General features: G+C 48.7%; 1 protein-coding gene across 1 annotated transcript in view; it reads left to right on the top strand.

Annotated features, from left to right (window-relative positions):
• The first annotated feature begins 1,827 nt into the window (after nucleotides 1-1,827).
• The window catches only part of SLA2 (Src like adaptor 2), a 26,813-nt gene continuing 11,155 nt past the window's right edge, over nucleotides 1,828-17,485 (top strand). Inside the window, exons 1-5 of the mRNA XM_003411531.3 lie at nucleotides 1,828-2,486; nucleotides 5,600-5,737; nucleotides 10,034-10,133; nucleotides 10,503-10,589; nucleotides 11,227-11,330. Coding sequence (XP_003411579.2) covers nucleotides 5,644-5,737; nucleotides 10,034-10,133; nucleotides 10,503-10,589; nucleotides 11,227-11,330 — 385 coding nt within the window. The 5' untranslated portion in view covers nucleotides 1,828-2,486; nucleotides 5,600-5,643. The remainder of the gene's footprint in view (nucleotides 2,487-5,599; nucleotides 5,738-10,033; nucleotides 10,134-10,502; nucleotides 10,590-11,226; nucleotides 11,331-17,485) is intronic.

The raw sequence follows: 17,485 nt of genomic DNA, 5'->3' as shown, positions 1-17,485 counted from the left end.
CTGCTCTAAAAATGCACATTGCTTTAACCTTCTGAGCCCCATGTGGAATGGATGGTGGCCTGCTTTCCCACCTTAGACTTGTCCCTGTAGTTAGGCCCTTACCTTACTCATTCATCTTATTTTCATTTTCCCTCTTCCTGTTCAGTAACAAAAAAAAAAAAAAAATCAAGTGCCTGCTTCATGAGAAGCAAGGAGGTGGCCAAGTGAACTCAGGTAGGTACATAAGATGACTGTACCAAGCTCCCCCACATACCTTGTATCCAGCTCTCCTGTCGACCCTGCAAAGTGGGCGGTGTCTATTTTACAGACACAATGGCTGAGGAAACTTAAGCAATTTGGTCAAGGCATCTAGCTTGAAAAGTTAGTTTCCTATTCTTCTAAAAATCATCTTATCACATTTTCATGTTTTATTTGGCCTTTTATTGAGTACCTACTATATACCAGGCACTTAGCACCTTCCTGTAAGCTTCCTTTTATTGATCCAATGAGATACATGCTATTCCCATTTTATAGATAGGAAGACAGGCCCAGAGTTAATTTATATATAGTCACAAAATTAATTAGTGGCAGATCAAGGATTGTAAACTTCTCTTTCTAATCCTTAGGTGCCTCCTTAAGTGGAAAGGGACCAATATGGTTGAATTCTTTTAAGAAGAACTGAGAGATGATCCTTCCCTACTTCCTACCTCACTCATGGACTTCACCTTGAGGCTAGTCTTAAAAGCCTGCCTTCAGATAAGAATGGCGGCATCAGTGGTATGGAGGCAAGAGCAGTTGTCTGGGCCCGTGCTCACTATCCTCCCTGCCAAGGGCCACATCCTTGAGTAGCTGTCATCCATTCTGACATCTGATTAGAACTTTGTTACAGAGAATGTGCCTACACTTGCCTCTTCCAGCTCTGTGTGCCATCTGTCTGTGAAGTTAAATTTCAAACCAATCTTCCCCAGGAGAAAGGCAGAGACTGAGGGACCAGCAGAAACATTGAGAACCTGAGCTAGAGGGTGCTCTAACTGGTAAAAACCACCAGAAAAGGCTGAGAAGTCTGAACCAGAGTCAGGAGCCATTTCAGTGCAATGGACCCATGTTGTGTTAAAGAGTATCTGTCTCCAGGAATACTTGGCCCCCTAAAGGGGAGGCAGCAAGTGGGTATGGTTCTTTAAATTTTAATGAAGTGGAGAGGGAAGGTAGCACAGCACTCAAAGACAGATTCTTTATCCTAGATTATCCATTGCCAGTGAGTCTGTTCTGACTCAGCGACCCTATAGGATAGAGTAAAACTGCCACATAAGGTTTCCAAGGCTGTAATCTTTACAGAAGCAGACTTCCATACCTTTCTCTGGTGGAGTAGCTGATGGGTTCAAATCACTAACCCATTGGTTAGCAGCTGCTTAACCACTGCGCCACGAGGGCTCCTTATCCTAGATTAGCGATTCTCAAATTTGGGCATGCATCAGAGTTGCCTGAAGGGCTTGTGAAAACATCCCTGGGCCCCACCATCTGTTTCTGATTCACCGTATTTGGAGTGGGGCCTGAGAATGCATGTCTAACAAATCCTTAGGTGATGCTAAGGCTGCTAATCTGGGAACTACACTGAGAACCACTGTCCAAATCTTGCTACTCAAAGTGTGGTCACAGACCAAAATACTGGCATCCCCAGGAAGCTTAAAATGCAGAATGTTGAACTCCACCCCAAACCTACTGAATCAGAATCTGCATTTTAACCAGATTCCCAAGTGCTCCCTTTATACATTAAATGTTGCCAATCAGAGGACTCTCTTGGAGTGCTGAAAATTTAGATGCCTAGGCTCCTCTGGAGACTTAGATTCAGAAGGTGTGGGAGGATTCCAGGAATCTCTAATATTAGCAAGCCCTTCAGGTGATTATTATGCTCAGGCAAGTATGGGAAACCTTGCTCAAACTCTGCGTTCCATTCTACCTCGGTTCTGTGTTCCTTGGACAAGACCAAACGACAAAGCCAGAGAAAAACCTCTTGCTCCAGGATCATGACAAGGCAGCAGCTTCTCCCTCAGAAACAGGAACTTGGGGAAGGTGGCTCCTCAATGGTCTGTGATGCCGTCAGAGGAAACGAGTGGTTGTGAGAACCACAGAGTCTGCAGATGTGAGCTGGGAGCTCCAAGAACCCTGCACCCATAGCTCCTGTGACACAGAGCTCAAAGAGCCCTGGGCCTTCTTCCTTGGCCTGGCTCTGCTTGGGAGGGATGCCCAGTCTGATGATCCCTCAGAAGCATGAGGTTCTTGTCCCATTCCAGGTGCACAAACTGCTGACCACAGGCAGATGCTGAGCAACCCAAACCGATACCTGGAGCCTCTCCCTGAAGACTCCCCGGCTAAGAGAGTTCTGGGTCTCCTAGGACCGAAGACATTGGCAGACGTCAACAAGGGCATCCTCCCAGAGTCCTGGCTTGTCCAGCCAAACATGCATCTTAGCTGAGCCCCCTCTCCAAGCCTCCGATGACAGGAAGCCAGTAAGTATGCTTGCTTTTGTTTTCCGACAGCCTCAGGACGGTTGAGAAAGGATGGCCCCCTCAGAGGCCAGGAGTAGACTCTGAGGGGACTCTGGAGGACAAGGTGGGCTTTGCAGTGGGAAACAAGCTCAAGGAGAAGAGTAGGTTGCTCTGCCGAGGCTGTAGGAGGGATGCTTTCTCAGGTCCCCAAAGGAGCGAAGGCTTCCTCCCTCCACCTTTGACTGCCTTCTGGAGAATTACATTATTCCCTCCAGCTTCTCTTCACATCTACTCTGGTCCCATCTTGGTTACCAGCTTCTCGTGTAAATTTGGGCCACTCTCTGGGCCACAGCCTTTTAAAATTCAGTAAATGAGAAGGGTCTGCACTATAATCTCTGAAGGCTTTTTGTTTAACGGTAGCTCTAGAGTCCACAGCTCTCAAAAGGGTGATATTACTCAGTCAAAAGAGGGAAAGGTCTCCCTTTAACTCAGTCCAAATTCATCGCTCTTTGCCCCACTGCTGAAAATTATCTTCAGAAGCACAAAAACACACCGCTGAGAGTCCAAAGATATGGATTGTAGTCCCTGCTCTGCACTAACCAGCTGTATGCCATGAGCACGACATTTGTATCCCCTCTGGGCCTTGATTATTTTATCTCAAATGGGATGCAAACCCGCCAACGTCTCTTAAAGGGTTGTAAGGATCAAGTGAGACAATCAGAAAAATCATTCTGACCAATATGCTGATCTCAGCTGCCTTTTACTGACTTTTTCCTTTCACACACAACTGTCCTGAGGCCCTCGGGTCAGTTTCAACTCCTAGTGACCCCATGTAACAGAGTAGAACTGCCCCATAGGGTTTTCTCTACTGTGGACTCTACAGGTGCAGATTGCCAGGGCTCTTTTACACTGGCCCGGGCCCCTTAGAAAGTGCCTAGCACATGGTAAGTTGCTCAAATATTTGTGATTCTCTCTTTTAAAAAATTTGGCCGGTACCTCCTCCTCCTAGGCCTGCCCACCCTATGGCCTTCACTTGGCCCCCGGGGTTTTCCTGGCCTTGACCAGACCAGGTAAAGGAAGCTGCCAAAGAGTTGGGGGCGGGGGGGAGGGGTGGGGAGGGTCTGCCAGTATGGGTGCAGCTGTCCTCCTTCCTTTGGCTCAGAGCCCATCCCCCCGCTCCACCTGCAGTAGGAAAAAGTCTCTGAGTTTATTGCAGTTGGTGATTGTGGTGACTTTGTGTTGCTGACAGACGGGAAAGGAAACTAACCTTTACTGAGCACCCACCCTGCGCCAGGTTTTAATTCTCCCCACAACCCTGTGGAGTCAGTATTATTGTCTCTAATTCACAGATAAGACTCAGAAAGGTTACATGCTTTGCCTGAGGTCATAGAGCTAGAGCCTGGCTGCTAGCAGGGCAGATCTCCCCCTGGGATTTTCTGCACTCCTGTCGGCAAAGTTAAGTATATGGCCTGTTCCTTATAGTCAAAGAGAAAGGAAAGGCTGGGGGGCAGCAGGAATATTGAACACCTGAGATGAAGGGGTGCTCTAGCAGGAAAGGAATCAGAAACCTCAAGAGACAGCAGCACCATCTGTCTGCCAAGGCTTCAGGATCCCAAAAGCCTGAGCGGGAAGTGGCTGTCCAGGGTCATTTCTGAGTATTAAAGAGAATTTTGTGTTAAAGAACATCTGTCCCCATGAATCCTGAACTCCCCATGGGGTGGGGGGCAGCAGCAAATCCACACTGATGACATGAGTCTGAAGGACAGAGAGGGCAGTCACCTCACACAGACATCCTCTAAGACAGTACTACCTCCCCATGGACTCTTACTGCCCAGATACGACTGGCCCCTTAGGCCATGGAAGTCCCTTGGTGATACTGATGGATCCTCACACAGGCACAGTGAAGGGTTCAAAGGCAATGAAGGCTGCCACCATGCCAGTCCAGTCCGTGAGCTCCTCCAGGGCGAGCACCCTGACTTTCTCCTCCCCAGATCCCCAGCCCTTGGCACCAGGCCTGGCACAGCTCAGGGGCTTGATGAATACCAGGTGAATGGAACCTTGTTACTACTGAAAAGAATAAAACCACCTGAAAAAAATAAAATAAAATTCAGCCCCATTCCCCCCCCTCCAAAAAACATTTAATATAGTGTTTGAATATTTAAAATCAGCACTAGCCTGGAAACCTGGGAATTTAGATTATTCTAAACATAAGATACCTGTCCATTAGTTAATATGTGTTGAGTTCCTTCTGTGAACCAGATGCCTCGACAAATGCTAAGGAAGCTATTAAACAAAAGAGGTCCCTGTCTTCACTGAGCTACAGAATAATGGCAGATTAAAAAAGTCAACACTCCTATTAAAACTTTTGAAGGAACACAACAGGGAGCCGAGAGAGAGAAAAGGCAGGCGGGGAGGCTCGCAGGTGAGGCCTCTAGTGAAGCGATATTCAGGGCAAGATAAAGGAAAAGGAGGTCCTAGCCAGGCTTTCACATGCGTTATCTCCCTGACCTATATGTTGTGTAGTTTTATCCCCATTTTTCAGATGAGGAAATGGAGGCACAGAGAGGGAAGGTGGCGTCCAAAGCCTTGCAGGTCATCACTGTGTCACACAGCCTCCCAGTAATCTTACTCTGCCCCAACACCGGTAACCGTTCAGTGCCACCTTGCTTGTCACATCAGCTCCCAAGCTCCCTTGGGTCCCTCTCACCCACCTCTGACCTTAGCCATGGTTCCTGGTACAGAGTGAGCTCACTGCCCTGCTTCTGTCCCCTGCCACCCAGTGGCAGAATTTGGCCCCAGGTCAGAGAATTGGTGGACCATAGGAAATTAAGGGTGTGATCTGCGAGGGCTGGGGGATTCAGGAAAGCTTCCTGGGGGACAGTGAGATCCAGACATGCCCAAAAGGGAGGAAAGGGTAGCTCAGCCAGTGGGAGGAGGTACCACACAAGCAAAGGCTCAAGAACAGAAAGAATCGAGCATGACTGAGGCATAGAAAAGATGAGATGTGAAGAAAACAGGGTCCAGTTTACAGAAAGTCTTCAAAGTCTAGCGGAAGGGCTGAAACCTGGCCCTGATGGGCAGCAGCTCAGCAAGAGATCAGCAGGGCTCTGTCCCCACTGCGGCATCTCTTTCAGGTTTCCCTCGGGGATGTGCTTCTAAGTAAGTGTTCTGCTGACGAATGATGGGAAGTCTGCCCAGCAGAGGAAAAACCCTGCCAAGCCCAAGCTCAAGCCCCTCAGTCCAAGACCAAGCATGTGTGCCCATGCAAGCAGGTAGGCCACGGGGTACGGGGCAGTCAGCCCCTTCCCAGGCACCGCGAGGACCTAGGCCCTCCCAACTAGTGCCTCCAACACTGCATCAAGTATTAATGAGTGCCTGCTGTGTCCCGATGAACGAACCAGACAGGGTCCCTGCTCTTGTGGAGCTTCCGTTTCAGCAGTCAGAACATTAAACAAACCAGATAAACTAGACAATATGAGAGAGTGATAGACACTAACCAGAACATCAAACCAGGAAGGTGAGAGAGTCCCCCAGGAGTCTCCAAAGGCTTCCCTCCTCCTAAACCAGTTTACATAGAGATTGATCTGACAGCTCCTGAGTCCAACCCCCCACTTCTGTAACTCCCCAAAGCTGCGCTGCCTATTACAGGAGCCGGTAGCTGTGTGTGGCTATTTAAATCTAAAGTAATTAAAACAAAATAAAACTGAGTTCTTCAGTCTCGATAGCCGCATTCCAGGGGCTCAATAGCTCTGCTCGTGACTGCAGCATGGAACTGCACAGAATGATGGCACGTTTCCAGCCCTGCAGAAAGTTCTATTGGATAGCGACGCTCCACTGTCTCCTCCTACGCTGAAAAGTGCTGTGAAATATTAAAGCAAAATTAAAGCTATGTTAATTGGAAAAAATTACCATATACATACGCTGAACCTCTAATCATGACGTTTTAAGAGTCTTGACTAAAAAGTCCCAGTTTTTAGGACAAAGTATCCTGAAAAGTCTAATACTTGATGTCAAATTTTTGTTCCCCAAATGGCACACAAATCATTCCTCAAATCACTCCTGATCGCCCTAAACCAAGGAGCACTTTGAGGAGGAGGCATATGGACAACGATTAAACAGGAGACTGAAGAACCAAGACATCTGGATATTAGTGTTTGGGCTGGAGCTGGCCCCAGTCCGAAATCTCCCCTACAATGGCAGGGTCCATTCTCACTCCTCAGCCCAATCCTCAATAAAAAAATAAAACGAAACCCGTTGCCACTGAGTCCGTTCCGACTCATAGTGACCCTGTAGGACAGAGTAGAACTGCCCCATAGGGTTTCCAAGGCTGTAACTCTTTATAGAAGCAGACTGCCACATCTTTTTCCTGTAGAGCTGCTGATGAGTTCGAAACACCGACCTTTTGGTTTGCAGCCGAGTGCTTAACCACTGCACCACCAGGGCTTCCGCAATCCTCAGTGTTGTTGTTTTGGGTGCTGTAGAGCCAGTTCCAACTCATAGCAACCCTATGTACAACAGGATGAAACACTGCCCAGTCCTGTGTCATCCTCACGATGGTTGCTATGTTTGAGCCCGTTGTTGCAGCCACTGAGTCAGTCCATCTCATTGAGGGTCTTCCTCGATACCCAGCCCCTAATACCAGCCTGTACCAGGCCTCACAGGCATCAGTATCCGAGACCCTGTAGGAGTCCTGTTGAGGAGGCAGTGGTCTCCTTTTAGCCACCCAATCTGCATAGAGAGCCTGGGGCCCAGGAGGCCCCACAGGAAGAGACCTGAAAACCACACAGACCTCCACCTCAGTTTGTTCTGAATCTAGCCACAGGCGGTGGCTTCAGGCTTCTCTGAGTCATGCCCAGGGCAGCTGGGGGTGGTGACCACTCCTACCTGCTAATGAGCAGGTGGGCCGGGGGGCCCTCCCTGCATGTGGGACCTGAGGGCAGCTGCTCTCTCCCTCCCACCACAGTCTCCTTGGGGAAGGGAGAGCCTCTCTCTGTTGTTCTCGCCCCTGGTCCCTGGCCAGCCCCCCTCCATGAGTCATTTATCCATTTAACCCTGCACCCACCTAAAATGTACTGTGCCAGGCCTTGTGCCAGGCCTTATGCCAGGACCTGGGGACACAGCAATGGACAAGACAGGCACAAGTCCTTGCCCTCAGGGACAATCAAGCCTCAGAGACAGGTGCTACACCAATTATTAATTACAACTGTGTTAAATTTTGGTGACGGTATGTTTTAAGAGACTCTGAGAGTATGTGCCGAGGGGCCTAGTTGGGGAAGTTTTCGTGGAGGAAGGGATGTTTCTGCCCAGAAGTGAAGGACAGAGGTGAATAAGCTGAGCAGAGAGGGGGACCAATCAGGGAAGAGTATATGCACCTCAGTGGCTCACCCTCAGGGGGTGCAAGGTCAGGGCCCTTCCAGCCACCTTGGTCCATCTATTCTCATCAGTGGACGACCTCCACAGGCTTGTTTGCATTGTTGTTCACATTGTTAGTCCAAGTATCAGACATTTCCTTGGGTCAGCCAGGCCCTGTGCCACAAAGACAACTCTGAGTAGCTCCACACCGGGGTCACTGCAGGGTCCCCATGTGTGTCTGGGAGGATGTAGAGGAACCTGTCCATTCCCAGAATCACAGTCTTCCTCTTCCCATCGCAACACAGAGCCAGGAGGGCCAGGGCAGCCTCCCCCTTTCCCTGCACAGTGTCTACCTCCAGGTCTCCCCCACAACCCGTGGGTCCTGTCTATCCATCTGTTCCCCCATACCACCTCCTGGGGTCCTAGCTCCATGAAGAGGGCATCGCAGAGTCCTGTGACCTTGACTCCTTCAGAGAGGAGCATCTAAGAGCACATAAACCTTGCTGAACTTGACTGCTTTTCATAGTTTAATGTATTAACATGCTAACAAGTCTCTCCTCTTTGTTACAAAGAGCCTTACTGAAATAGAAAAAGGAGCCCACCCCACCCCAGGGGAGGTCCCTTCCTGCAGCCTGTGGAGGGCAGGTTTTTCCGGCCAAGAAGGCCCCGGCAGGCATAGGGATGTCATGTTAGGCTGGAGATGAGGGATGAGCATCCCGTGCTGAGGGAGCCACGTGCTGCCCGCTGTCCAGCCCCCAAAATCGGGCCACATGGCCACCACATCCTCAGGATCATTCCTCATGTGACTGGCGGCTTGGGAAGTTATTCCTGGTCCCCTCTGGCTCTGTCTGCAACCTGGGCCAGTGATTCCCCTCTGAATCTCAGCCTCCCGGGGAGAAGGCAAGGCTGTGGTCCCTGAGGAGCCTGGGCAGGACTGGGTAAGTGAGGGGAAGGTGAGGGCTTGGCTTCGAGGGGAGCAAGGTCAGCAGGCAGAAGGAACAGATTGGCTAGACAGACCTGCTGGGTCTGGGCCCCTCCTGAGATGCACTGCTGCTGTCCAGTCCCACTTCCCTCCAGCCCTAGGCCAGTGAGCAGCCACCCCACAGTGCCCCATGGAAGGAGAGACAGACAGGGCGGTGTGGTGTAAGAGCTGTCCTCTCGCTTCCTGGCTGCATGCCCCTGTTGGAGCCTCTGTTACCTCGCTGTACAATGGGGATGACTCTAGATCTGACCTCGGAGGTGGTTGTGAGGACTGAGTAAAGTGATGCATAGAGCACCCAATCAGGGCCTGACACACAGCAGGTGCTCAGCAAGCGATGGTACCATGAATAGCCAGGACACTTGGCTGAGCCAAACACACCTGCTGGCCAGCTGCTCTGGGCCAAGCCTGGCATGGTGGGCCCGGGAGTGACACCTCTTCTCAGCTGGCAGCACAGACCTATACCTGCTGCTCTGGACAAGGGCCGAGGGAGAGGTACCATGCTGCCAGAGAGAGCCACTCCACCACACTCACTGCACTTGATAGCTACAAAGTCTGTTCATGTCTGTGATTTCATGGGCCTTTCCAGTGGCCTGGAGAGGTAGGGAGTATAATCACCACAAGGAAACCAAGGGCCAGGAATGAGGGGACCAGCGAAATTCCACCGTGTGAAGAGAAGGTCATCTTCAGACCCTCCCAGACCTTCTCACTCTGCTTTCCCGACACCCACCATGTTCAGGCTTGAAAGCTACTCCCATGTACACCCCAAGGCACCCATGTGACTTGAAACCCAGGCCCCAGCTGCAATGCTTCTGTAAGTGTTCCCTTCCCCAGCACTTCCATCCAGTGCCCATTCCATCACAGATTAGCAGCTGAGTCTGGTGAAAGCTGTAGGTTTCAATTTTTTCTTAGCAGCACAATCCCTTTATCAAAATCTTCTGTAAAGAGCTATATATAAAAGGAGATTGTAGTCAGGAGCTCTACTCCTTTTGCCACACCCACCCTCTTCCTGAGGTGACCCCAAGAGCCATCTGGGCACCCCCAGGGCTAAAAAGGCTTCAAAGTCCAGGGTTGCTCTCCTGGGAAGCAGACGTGCTTCCCCGGAGGGGTGGGCAGCGCCCTTGGTGCCCATGGGAAGATTGATAATGGGAGCCCAGACCCAGGCCAGGCTCCACTAGACCTCATGTCTGATAGGAACGCTGGCCAAAAAGGCTACCATCTCTGTCCCTCCATCCAGAGAAGAGCAAAGCCACAGCTGTGGCCCTGGGCAGTTTCCCGGTGGGTGAGCAGGCAGAGCTGTCGCTGAGGCTGGGGGAGCCACTGACCATCATCTCTGAGTAAGTCCTTTGAGCAGCACTGGGTGGGGTGCTGACTGGTGAGGGATGCCCTCCTCCCTCCATCTGGATACCTGAAGATAAGCTAGTGGGGGGCAGGGAGGGGGGTGGGAGAAGGGGCCCCTCCCTCCCAGGGAGATAAGAGCATGGCTTTTGTTCCCAAGCTTACAGGTGGCTCTAATGGTAAGACTTAAGCAGTTCCATACACCTGCAGGGAGAGATGGTGGGTAGAGAAGGCCTTGTAGGGAAACTGAACTATTCCAGGAAGTAGCCGGGCTGGCTGGTGCCAGGAAGCCTGGGAAGCTCAGGTAGTACAGTTCTCTGGGCCCTCGTCCTTCTGAGAGGGGCCCCAACTCTCCTTTCTTTCCCCAGGGATGGAGACTGGTGGACAGTGCTGTCAGAAGTCTCAGGCAGAGAGTACAACATTCCCAGCATCCACGCTGCCAAAGTCTCCCATGGGTGAGTTCCTGCCTCAGGCCCCACCTTAGGGAACTTGCTGCCTCCCCTCCCACAGTGTTCTCCTTCCTGCCCAGCCCTCTGCTGGGGGCCAAGAGGGGAATCAGACTTGGGAAGCCAGAGAAGGTGTTGTGGTGTGGGCTTTGGCGGGTAGCCAGGTTCTGGTGATGGAGAATGGGAAAAGCGACAGGCAGGAGATGGGAAAGCTGCATAAATGTCTTGAGGCAAGAAAACGGAAGGACAATTCTTAGAAAGGTGGGGGCCATTTGGATAGAATGGGGGATTTGCAGGGCACTGGGCAGTGATAGGAGAGAGGCTGGGATCACTCTATGCAGATTTCCAGGGCACTTGGGAATAAGAATCCTTGGGAATGAGAATCCAGGCAGAAAAAGCTAGGGCTGATCCCATGAGGTTGTCCCCCCCAGGCCTTTGGAGCGAGGCCGAGGAGAGTAGAGCTAGAGGGGCTCTCAGAGACCCCAAGGCAGCCCTTTACGATGTAGGCAGAGGTCCAGAGATGGCAAGGCCTTGCTAGGGTCACACAAAGCGGGTAAGCAGTTCCAGTGCTTCTTCAATGAACCCCAGCAGACTTGGCCCACCTCAACAAGGCTGACTCCTGCCCCTCCTTCCTGTTCCTCCCCAGGTGGTTGTATGAGGGCCTGAGTCGGGAGAAGGCCGAGGAACTGCTGCTGCTGCCTGGGAACCCCGGAGGGGCCTTCCTCATCCGGGAGAGCCAGAGCAGGAGAAGTGAGTGAACTCAGCCCTGCCCCATACCCTGCCTCTGTGGGGAGGCCTCAGGGAGTGGGGAAAGGAACCTACAGAAGTACAGATCCTCCTCCAGAGAATAGGCTATGCCTCACTTGTCGGTCATTTGTTCAGCTAACAAAGATTTCTCAATCCCAGCCTTGTATGAGACCATACAGGGCCCAGAAATGACCCCCATGCTCTCAGGCTGCCGGGAGGTGGGGACAGGTGATGACAGACAACATTTGAGTGCTGAGGGCAGAGGAGGGGCGGCTACCTCTGGAGTAGTCAAGGAAGGCTTCGTGGAGGAGTAGGCTGAGTTGAAACTTGAAGGATGTTCCCACAGGATCCCAGGCTGAGGTACTGCCTGGCCCTGAGAAGGCCTGGCATTTTACATAAATGGCTGCACCACAGGGCAGGAGACTAGGAGAAGCAGGCACAGCCCGAGAAAAAAGGGCCTTGAATGCCAGGCTGAGAAGCTTGGGTTTTCTCCCGAAGGCAGGGGGAGCTGTTGTTCAGTGAGGGCATGGTTAGCACTGGGTGTGTGTTATGGGGGAAGTGAGAGGCTGAAGGACAGTGGCCCTCAAAGTGGGTTCCATGGACCACTTGCTGTGAGATTAAGAGGATGGGAAGGTCAATTTGGGAGAACTAAAAATCATGTTCTGCTCTGAGAGAAGTTTTAACCATTAGCAACACGTTAAGGCAGGATTCTCAGGGCTTTGACTTTGTCTAATTGGGCATTTCCCAAACACTTTTGAACACAGGAACTTTTCATCATGTAGTACTTAGTAATATTCACTTCATATTCATTCATTCAACAAATATGTCTCAAGTATCCACTATGTGGGGCAGCCTCAGGGACAGGGGAGGACGCAACTAGTGTACCAGACCTTGGGCATCACTGGCGAGTGAGGTGGGCATGTCCTTGGTCACTGGAAGCCAGTGCTCCATGGCACACACTTTGGGAAACACAGCTTGAAATCTGCACTGATGTCAGGGCTTGTCCCTCGAATGTCAAGAGCCAACTGTGATGTGACTTGGGGGTCAGGGTAAGAGGTCAGATGTAAAGGACTGGGGTATCTCGCTGTCTGACCGTCATGTTGCTGCTATGAGAGCCCATCAGCAATGGAGTAACCTGCATCTCTAAAAGTGGGTGTGAATGTGCCATAGCTTGTATTTCCGAGCTGGGATCCAGGCTCAGCCAACATTTCGGCAATGAGAACTTGTGATAGAATATTTCCTTCCCCTGACCAGAGATGATTCCTCCCTCCCTGAGACACATAGCATCTTGATCACTTGGCAAAAAAATTGAGATGTTGAAATTGTCTCTGTGCTTTGGGTCATAGACACAGCCATAAAGTCATTTCATACATCTTCCTCTCTCCCTGTATAGGTCAGGAAACAGAGGCCCAAAGAGAGGTAGGGACTGTCACATTGCACTTCTCTAGGTGCAGGGCCTTTGCAAACAGAACACCAGGTTGATAGAATCTGTCTTGGATTCTGCCTCTGTCTGGGCTACTAACCCCCTAGGGTAGGAGCGGAGAGGGAAGTGGAAGGAGCAGCAGCACCTACGTTTGTGTTAGGCCCTTTAAGTGCCTCAAAACAACTGTGGGGATTGCACTTCCTTTTAACAGAGGAGAAGAATGAGGCTTAGGAAAAACATTTGCCCGAGGACCCACAGTTAATAAGTGCCGAGCCAGGATTCAAGCAGCCAAGGTCTATCTCGTTCCAGATACCCAAAAAATGCCCTCCTCCTGTGGCAATAATGGTGGAATTGTAAGCAGTTGGGAGAGTAGGGAAGAAATATTTGGGAGGGAGAATAGGCCTCCTAGTGCCTACTCTAATTAGAACCTACTGTGATGGGCTCATAGAGTCCTTTGCTGTCTGCCTCAGTCTCCCTCCTGGGCCCTCTCCAGCCAATTTTTGCCTCTGCTCCCCTTCCTTTGGGGGCTCTCAGGTTGACCTCTCCCTGGCCACCTTCTGCTGTTTTCCGGGCAGCACATCCGCCCTCACACACACACAAAGGCTGGCTGGGGTGGGGGGCTGGCCCCAGTACAGCAGCTGCAAACAGGAAACCACAGCAGAGTGCTGGCTGAGGCAGGGGCGCTGCAGGCCAGATTGGGCGCTCAAGGCCCCAGTGAGCTTGCGAAGCCACAGGAAGTGTTTCGTGCTCAGTTGCTCTCATTGCTCCGCTTCACCCCTTCTCTGGCCTGGTTGAGCCCCAAGAGCATAGTGACTGCCCCTTATTGCCACGCTGCCCCTTTCCTAAGGTGCATATTACAAGAGGGAGTAAGCCAAAAGGATCCAAAGAGATCTTTAATTACTGAGATTAAGGTTAAATTTGACCCTGAGCTTTTTGGGTTTTTTTCTTTTCCTGCAGTGAACACCAAAGGAGTAGATTAGAATGCATCTCTCGTATCAAAAAAGAAGAAATTTGCCAATTCTCCAGGAAAGACAGAGATTCCCCTGGTACTAACTTCTAATCTGTCGTCTGGGGCTTCCTTTGGGGCATTATTTGTCAAACTGCAGGTCATGACCCATTTATGGGTCAAAATCAACTTAGCCCAGTGGTTCTCAACCCTGAGCATGTATCAGAACCACGTGCAGGGCTCCTTAAAACACAGATGGCTGGGCCCCACCCCCAGAGCTTCTGATTCAGTGGGCCTGAGAATTTGCATTTCTAACAAGTCTCAGGTGATGCTGATAGGGCTGTCTGGAGACCACACTTGGAGAACTGCTGATCTAGTCCTTGGCTATACCTTGGAATCACCCGAGGGAGCTTAAAAAAAAATACTGCAGCCTGGGTTCCCCCCTCAGAGTTTCTGATTTAACCGGTCAGTATGGCCTGGACACTGGAACCTGTAAAGCCCCTCAGGTGGTTCTGATGTGCAGCCAGGGTAGAGACCCACTGATGGAGTGGTTCTGGTTCAGTGAGTGTTTGTAATGAAGGCAAGCAGAAAACATCGGAAGGCATCAGGTTGGGGTAAATAGGGCTTCGTGAAACTTTTGTTGCAGATATTTATAAGTATGTGGGTTCTTGGGTCACAATGTAAAATTTCATATTGTGGTTTGTGGTCAAAAAAAAGTTTGAACAGCGCTGTTCTAGAGGCCTGAGTGATGTCATAGAACGGTAGCTGTCAGACTTGAAGGTAGAGGAACCATCAGGGAAACTTGGTAAAAATGCAGACTCCTGGGCCCCACCCAACACCTACTGGGTCAGACTGTTCAGAAATAATTTCAATTCTTTTACATTTGTTTTTATGGCCCAGAATACAGTTTATCTTGACTGTCCCATGTGTACTTGAAAGAAAGTGTATATGTATTGTTGGGTGTGTTGTTTTATATCAATTAGATCAAATTGGTCGATGATATTATTCAAGTCTTCTATATCCCTACTGATTTTCTGTCACATCAGTTACTGAGAGGAGTGTTGACATCTCCCATTAGGGATCTATTTCTCCTGTCAATTCTGCTTCATATATTTTGAATTTCTAGAATTGGGTGCATACAAATTAAAGAATGTCTTCTTGATGTGTTGACCCTTTGGTTATTATGAAACATCCCTCTTTATCTCTGATAATACTCTTGGGCTTGAATTCTATTCGTCTGATATTAGCTTTCCTGTGGTGCAGTGGTTAAATGCTCCACTGCCAACCAAAAGGTCCGCAGTTAAAACCCACCAGCCACTCATTAGGAGAAAGATGTGAAAGTCTGCTTCCATAAAGATTACAGCCTTAGAAACCCTATGGGCAGTTCTACTCTGCCCTATAGGTTGCCATGAGTCGGAATCAACTTGATTGCAACAGGTTCAGTTTTTGGTTTATGATTAATGTTTGCATGATATGCCTTTTCTCATCATTTTACTTTTATATTTAAAGTGTGTTTATTACAGACAGACAGCATATAGTTGAGTCTTGCTTTTTATCAAGTTTGATAATCTCTGCCTTTTAACTGGAGTATTTAAATAGGCTACTTCCTCAAAGTAAATGCTTCCTAAAACTGAGCAGTGCCTGTGGTTTAGAAAATTCACTTCTGCCTTTTGTTGGTATTCCACAGGAAGAAGGTTAAATGACAGGTCATTGCCTCTTCTTCCAGGTTCTCTGTGCCATAATTTTCTTATCTGTAAATGAGGGTAATGGTACCTACCACATAGGATGGTTGTGAAAATAAACACTAAAACACCCAATAAATGAAAGTGACAATGGCTGTAACAGTAGGTAATAGTAATACTAGAGTATTGTCAGGCCAGGTTCTCTAGAAAAGCAAAACCAGTAAAGCATGTAAATATATAGAGACAGAGAGGTTTACTTACATCAAGGAAATGGCTCATGCGGTTGTAGAGGCTGGAAAGTCCCAAGTCTGTAGATCAGGATGGAGACCTCTGATTCATGTAGCCACAGGGACTGGCGAACCCAAGACCAGCAGGTCGGAGAGCAGGGCTCTTGCTCACAGGCTGTGAAGATGGATGAATCTCAAGATGGGCAGGCAAGACCACAGTAAGCTGCTAGCTCAAGTCCCAAGAACCGGAGGTGAGACGAACAGGAGCCAGCTGCAGGATCCAGAACAAGCAAAAGCCCTCGAGCTTTGCCAGAACGTCTGCTTATATTCAGATGCAGGGCACACACTCAAGGAAGCTCCCTTTCAGCTGATTGGCTACTCACAGCATATCACATCATGGGGTGATCCCATATCAAATCTGAACAGGGAAGTGATCACAACATTATACGACTGCCAAAACACTGATAATCATGACCCAGCCAAGTTGACACACGATCTTAACCATCACAAGTATTATTATTATTTCAGCACCCTCTTCTCATTTGGCTTTGATGAAATTGACTTAAAATTTATTCTTTTTCTTTTCATTTTTCAACCATGGTTAGAACCAGGTCTTCTCCTGACTTTTAATTTTTTGTAATTGAATTTTTGTTGAAACCCATCGAACAGTACCCTTAAAATATGTGTAAATTATATCTCAATAAAGTTGATTTTAAAAATGGAAAAAACTGAAAAAACCCTGTCATTTGGATTTTTGTATATACTGTATACTGTATATTTCAAGATCTATCCTGAAGTACAACACTGTCGGTGATAATATTCATATGACTACAAGGAAGACCAGTTAATACGACTATTATTCAAATTTACACACCAACTACTAAGGCCAAAGATGAAGAAATTAAAGATTTTTAGCAACTTCCACAGTCTGAAATTGCTTGAACGTGCCATCAGGATGCACTGATAATTACTGGTGATTAGAATGCAAAATTGGGAAACAAAGAAGAAAGATCAGGAGTTGGAAAATACGGCCTTGGTGATAGAAAAGAAGCTGGAGATGGCGTGAAAGGATTTTGTAAGGCCAATGACTTATTCATTGCAAATACATTTTTTCAACAACATAAATGACTACACAACGTGGACCTCACCAGATGGAATACACAAGAATCAAAATGACTACATCTGTGGAAAGAGACGATGGAAAACCTCAATATCATCAGTTAGAACAAGGCCATGAGCTGACTGCGGAACAAACCATAAATTGCTCATATGCAAGTTCAAGTTGAAGCTGAAGAAAATTAGAACAAGTCCATGAAACCCAAAGTACAATCTTGAGTATATCCCACCTGAATTTAGAGACTGTGTCAAGAATAGATTTGACACACTGAACACTAATGACCGAAGACCAGACAAGCTGTGAGATGACATCAAGGACATCATACGTGAAGAAAGCAAGAGGTCATTAAAAAGATAAGAAATAAAAGACCAAAATGGATGTTAGAAGAGACTCTGATAGTCGCTCTTGAAAGTCAAATCGCAAAAGCAAATGGAAGAAATGAAGTCAAAGAGCTGAACAGAAGATTTCAAAGGGCAGCTCAAGGAGAAAAAGTAAAGTATTATAATGACGTGCAAAGACCTGGAGTTAGAAAACCAAAACGGAAGAACACACTCAGCATTTCTCAAACTGAAAGAAGTGTAGAAAAAATTCAAGCCACAAGTTGCAATAGTGAAGGATTCTATGGGTAAAATACTGAACGATGCAGGAAGCATCAAAAGAAGATGGAAGGAATACACAGAGTCACTGTACCAAAAAGAATTGGTCAACGTTGAATCATTTCAGGAAGTAGCATATGATCAAGAACCGATGGTACTGAAAAAGG

Source organism: Loxodonta africana, chromosome 24 (genome assembly GCF_030014295.1).
Source record: "Loxodonta africana isolate mLoxAfr1 chromosome 24, mLoxAfr1.hap2, whole genome shotgun sequence".
In the NCBI taxonomy this organism is placed as follows: Eukaryota; Metazoa; Chordata; class Mammalia; order Proboscidea; family Elephantidae; genus Loxodonta; species Loxodonta africana.
Note: the sequence above shows the minus strand (reverse complement) of the source record. Positions and strands in the feature narration are given on the sequence as shown.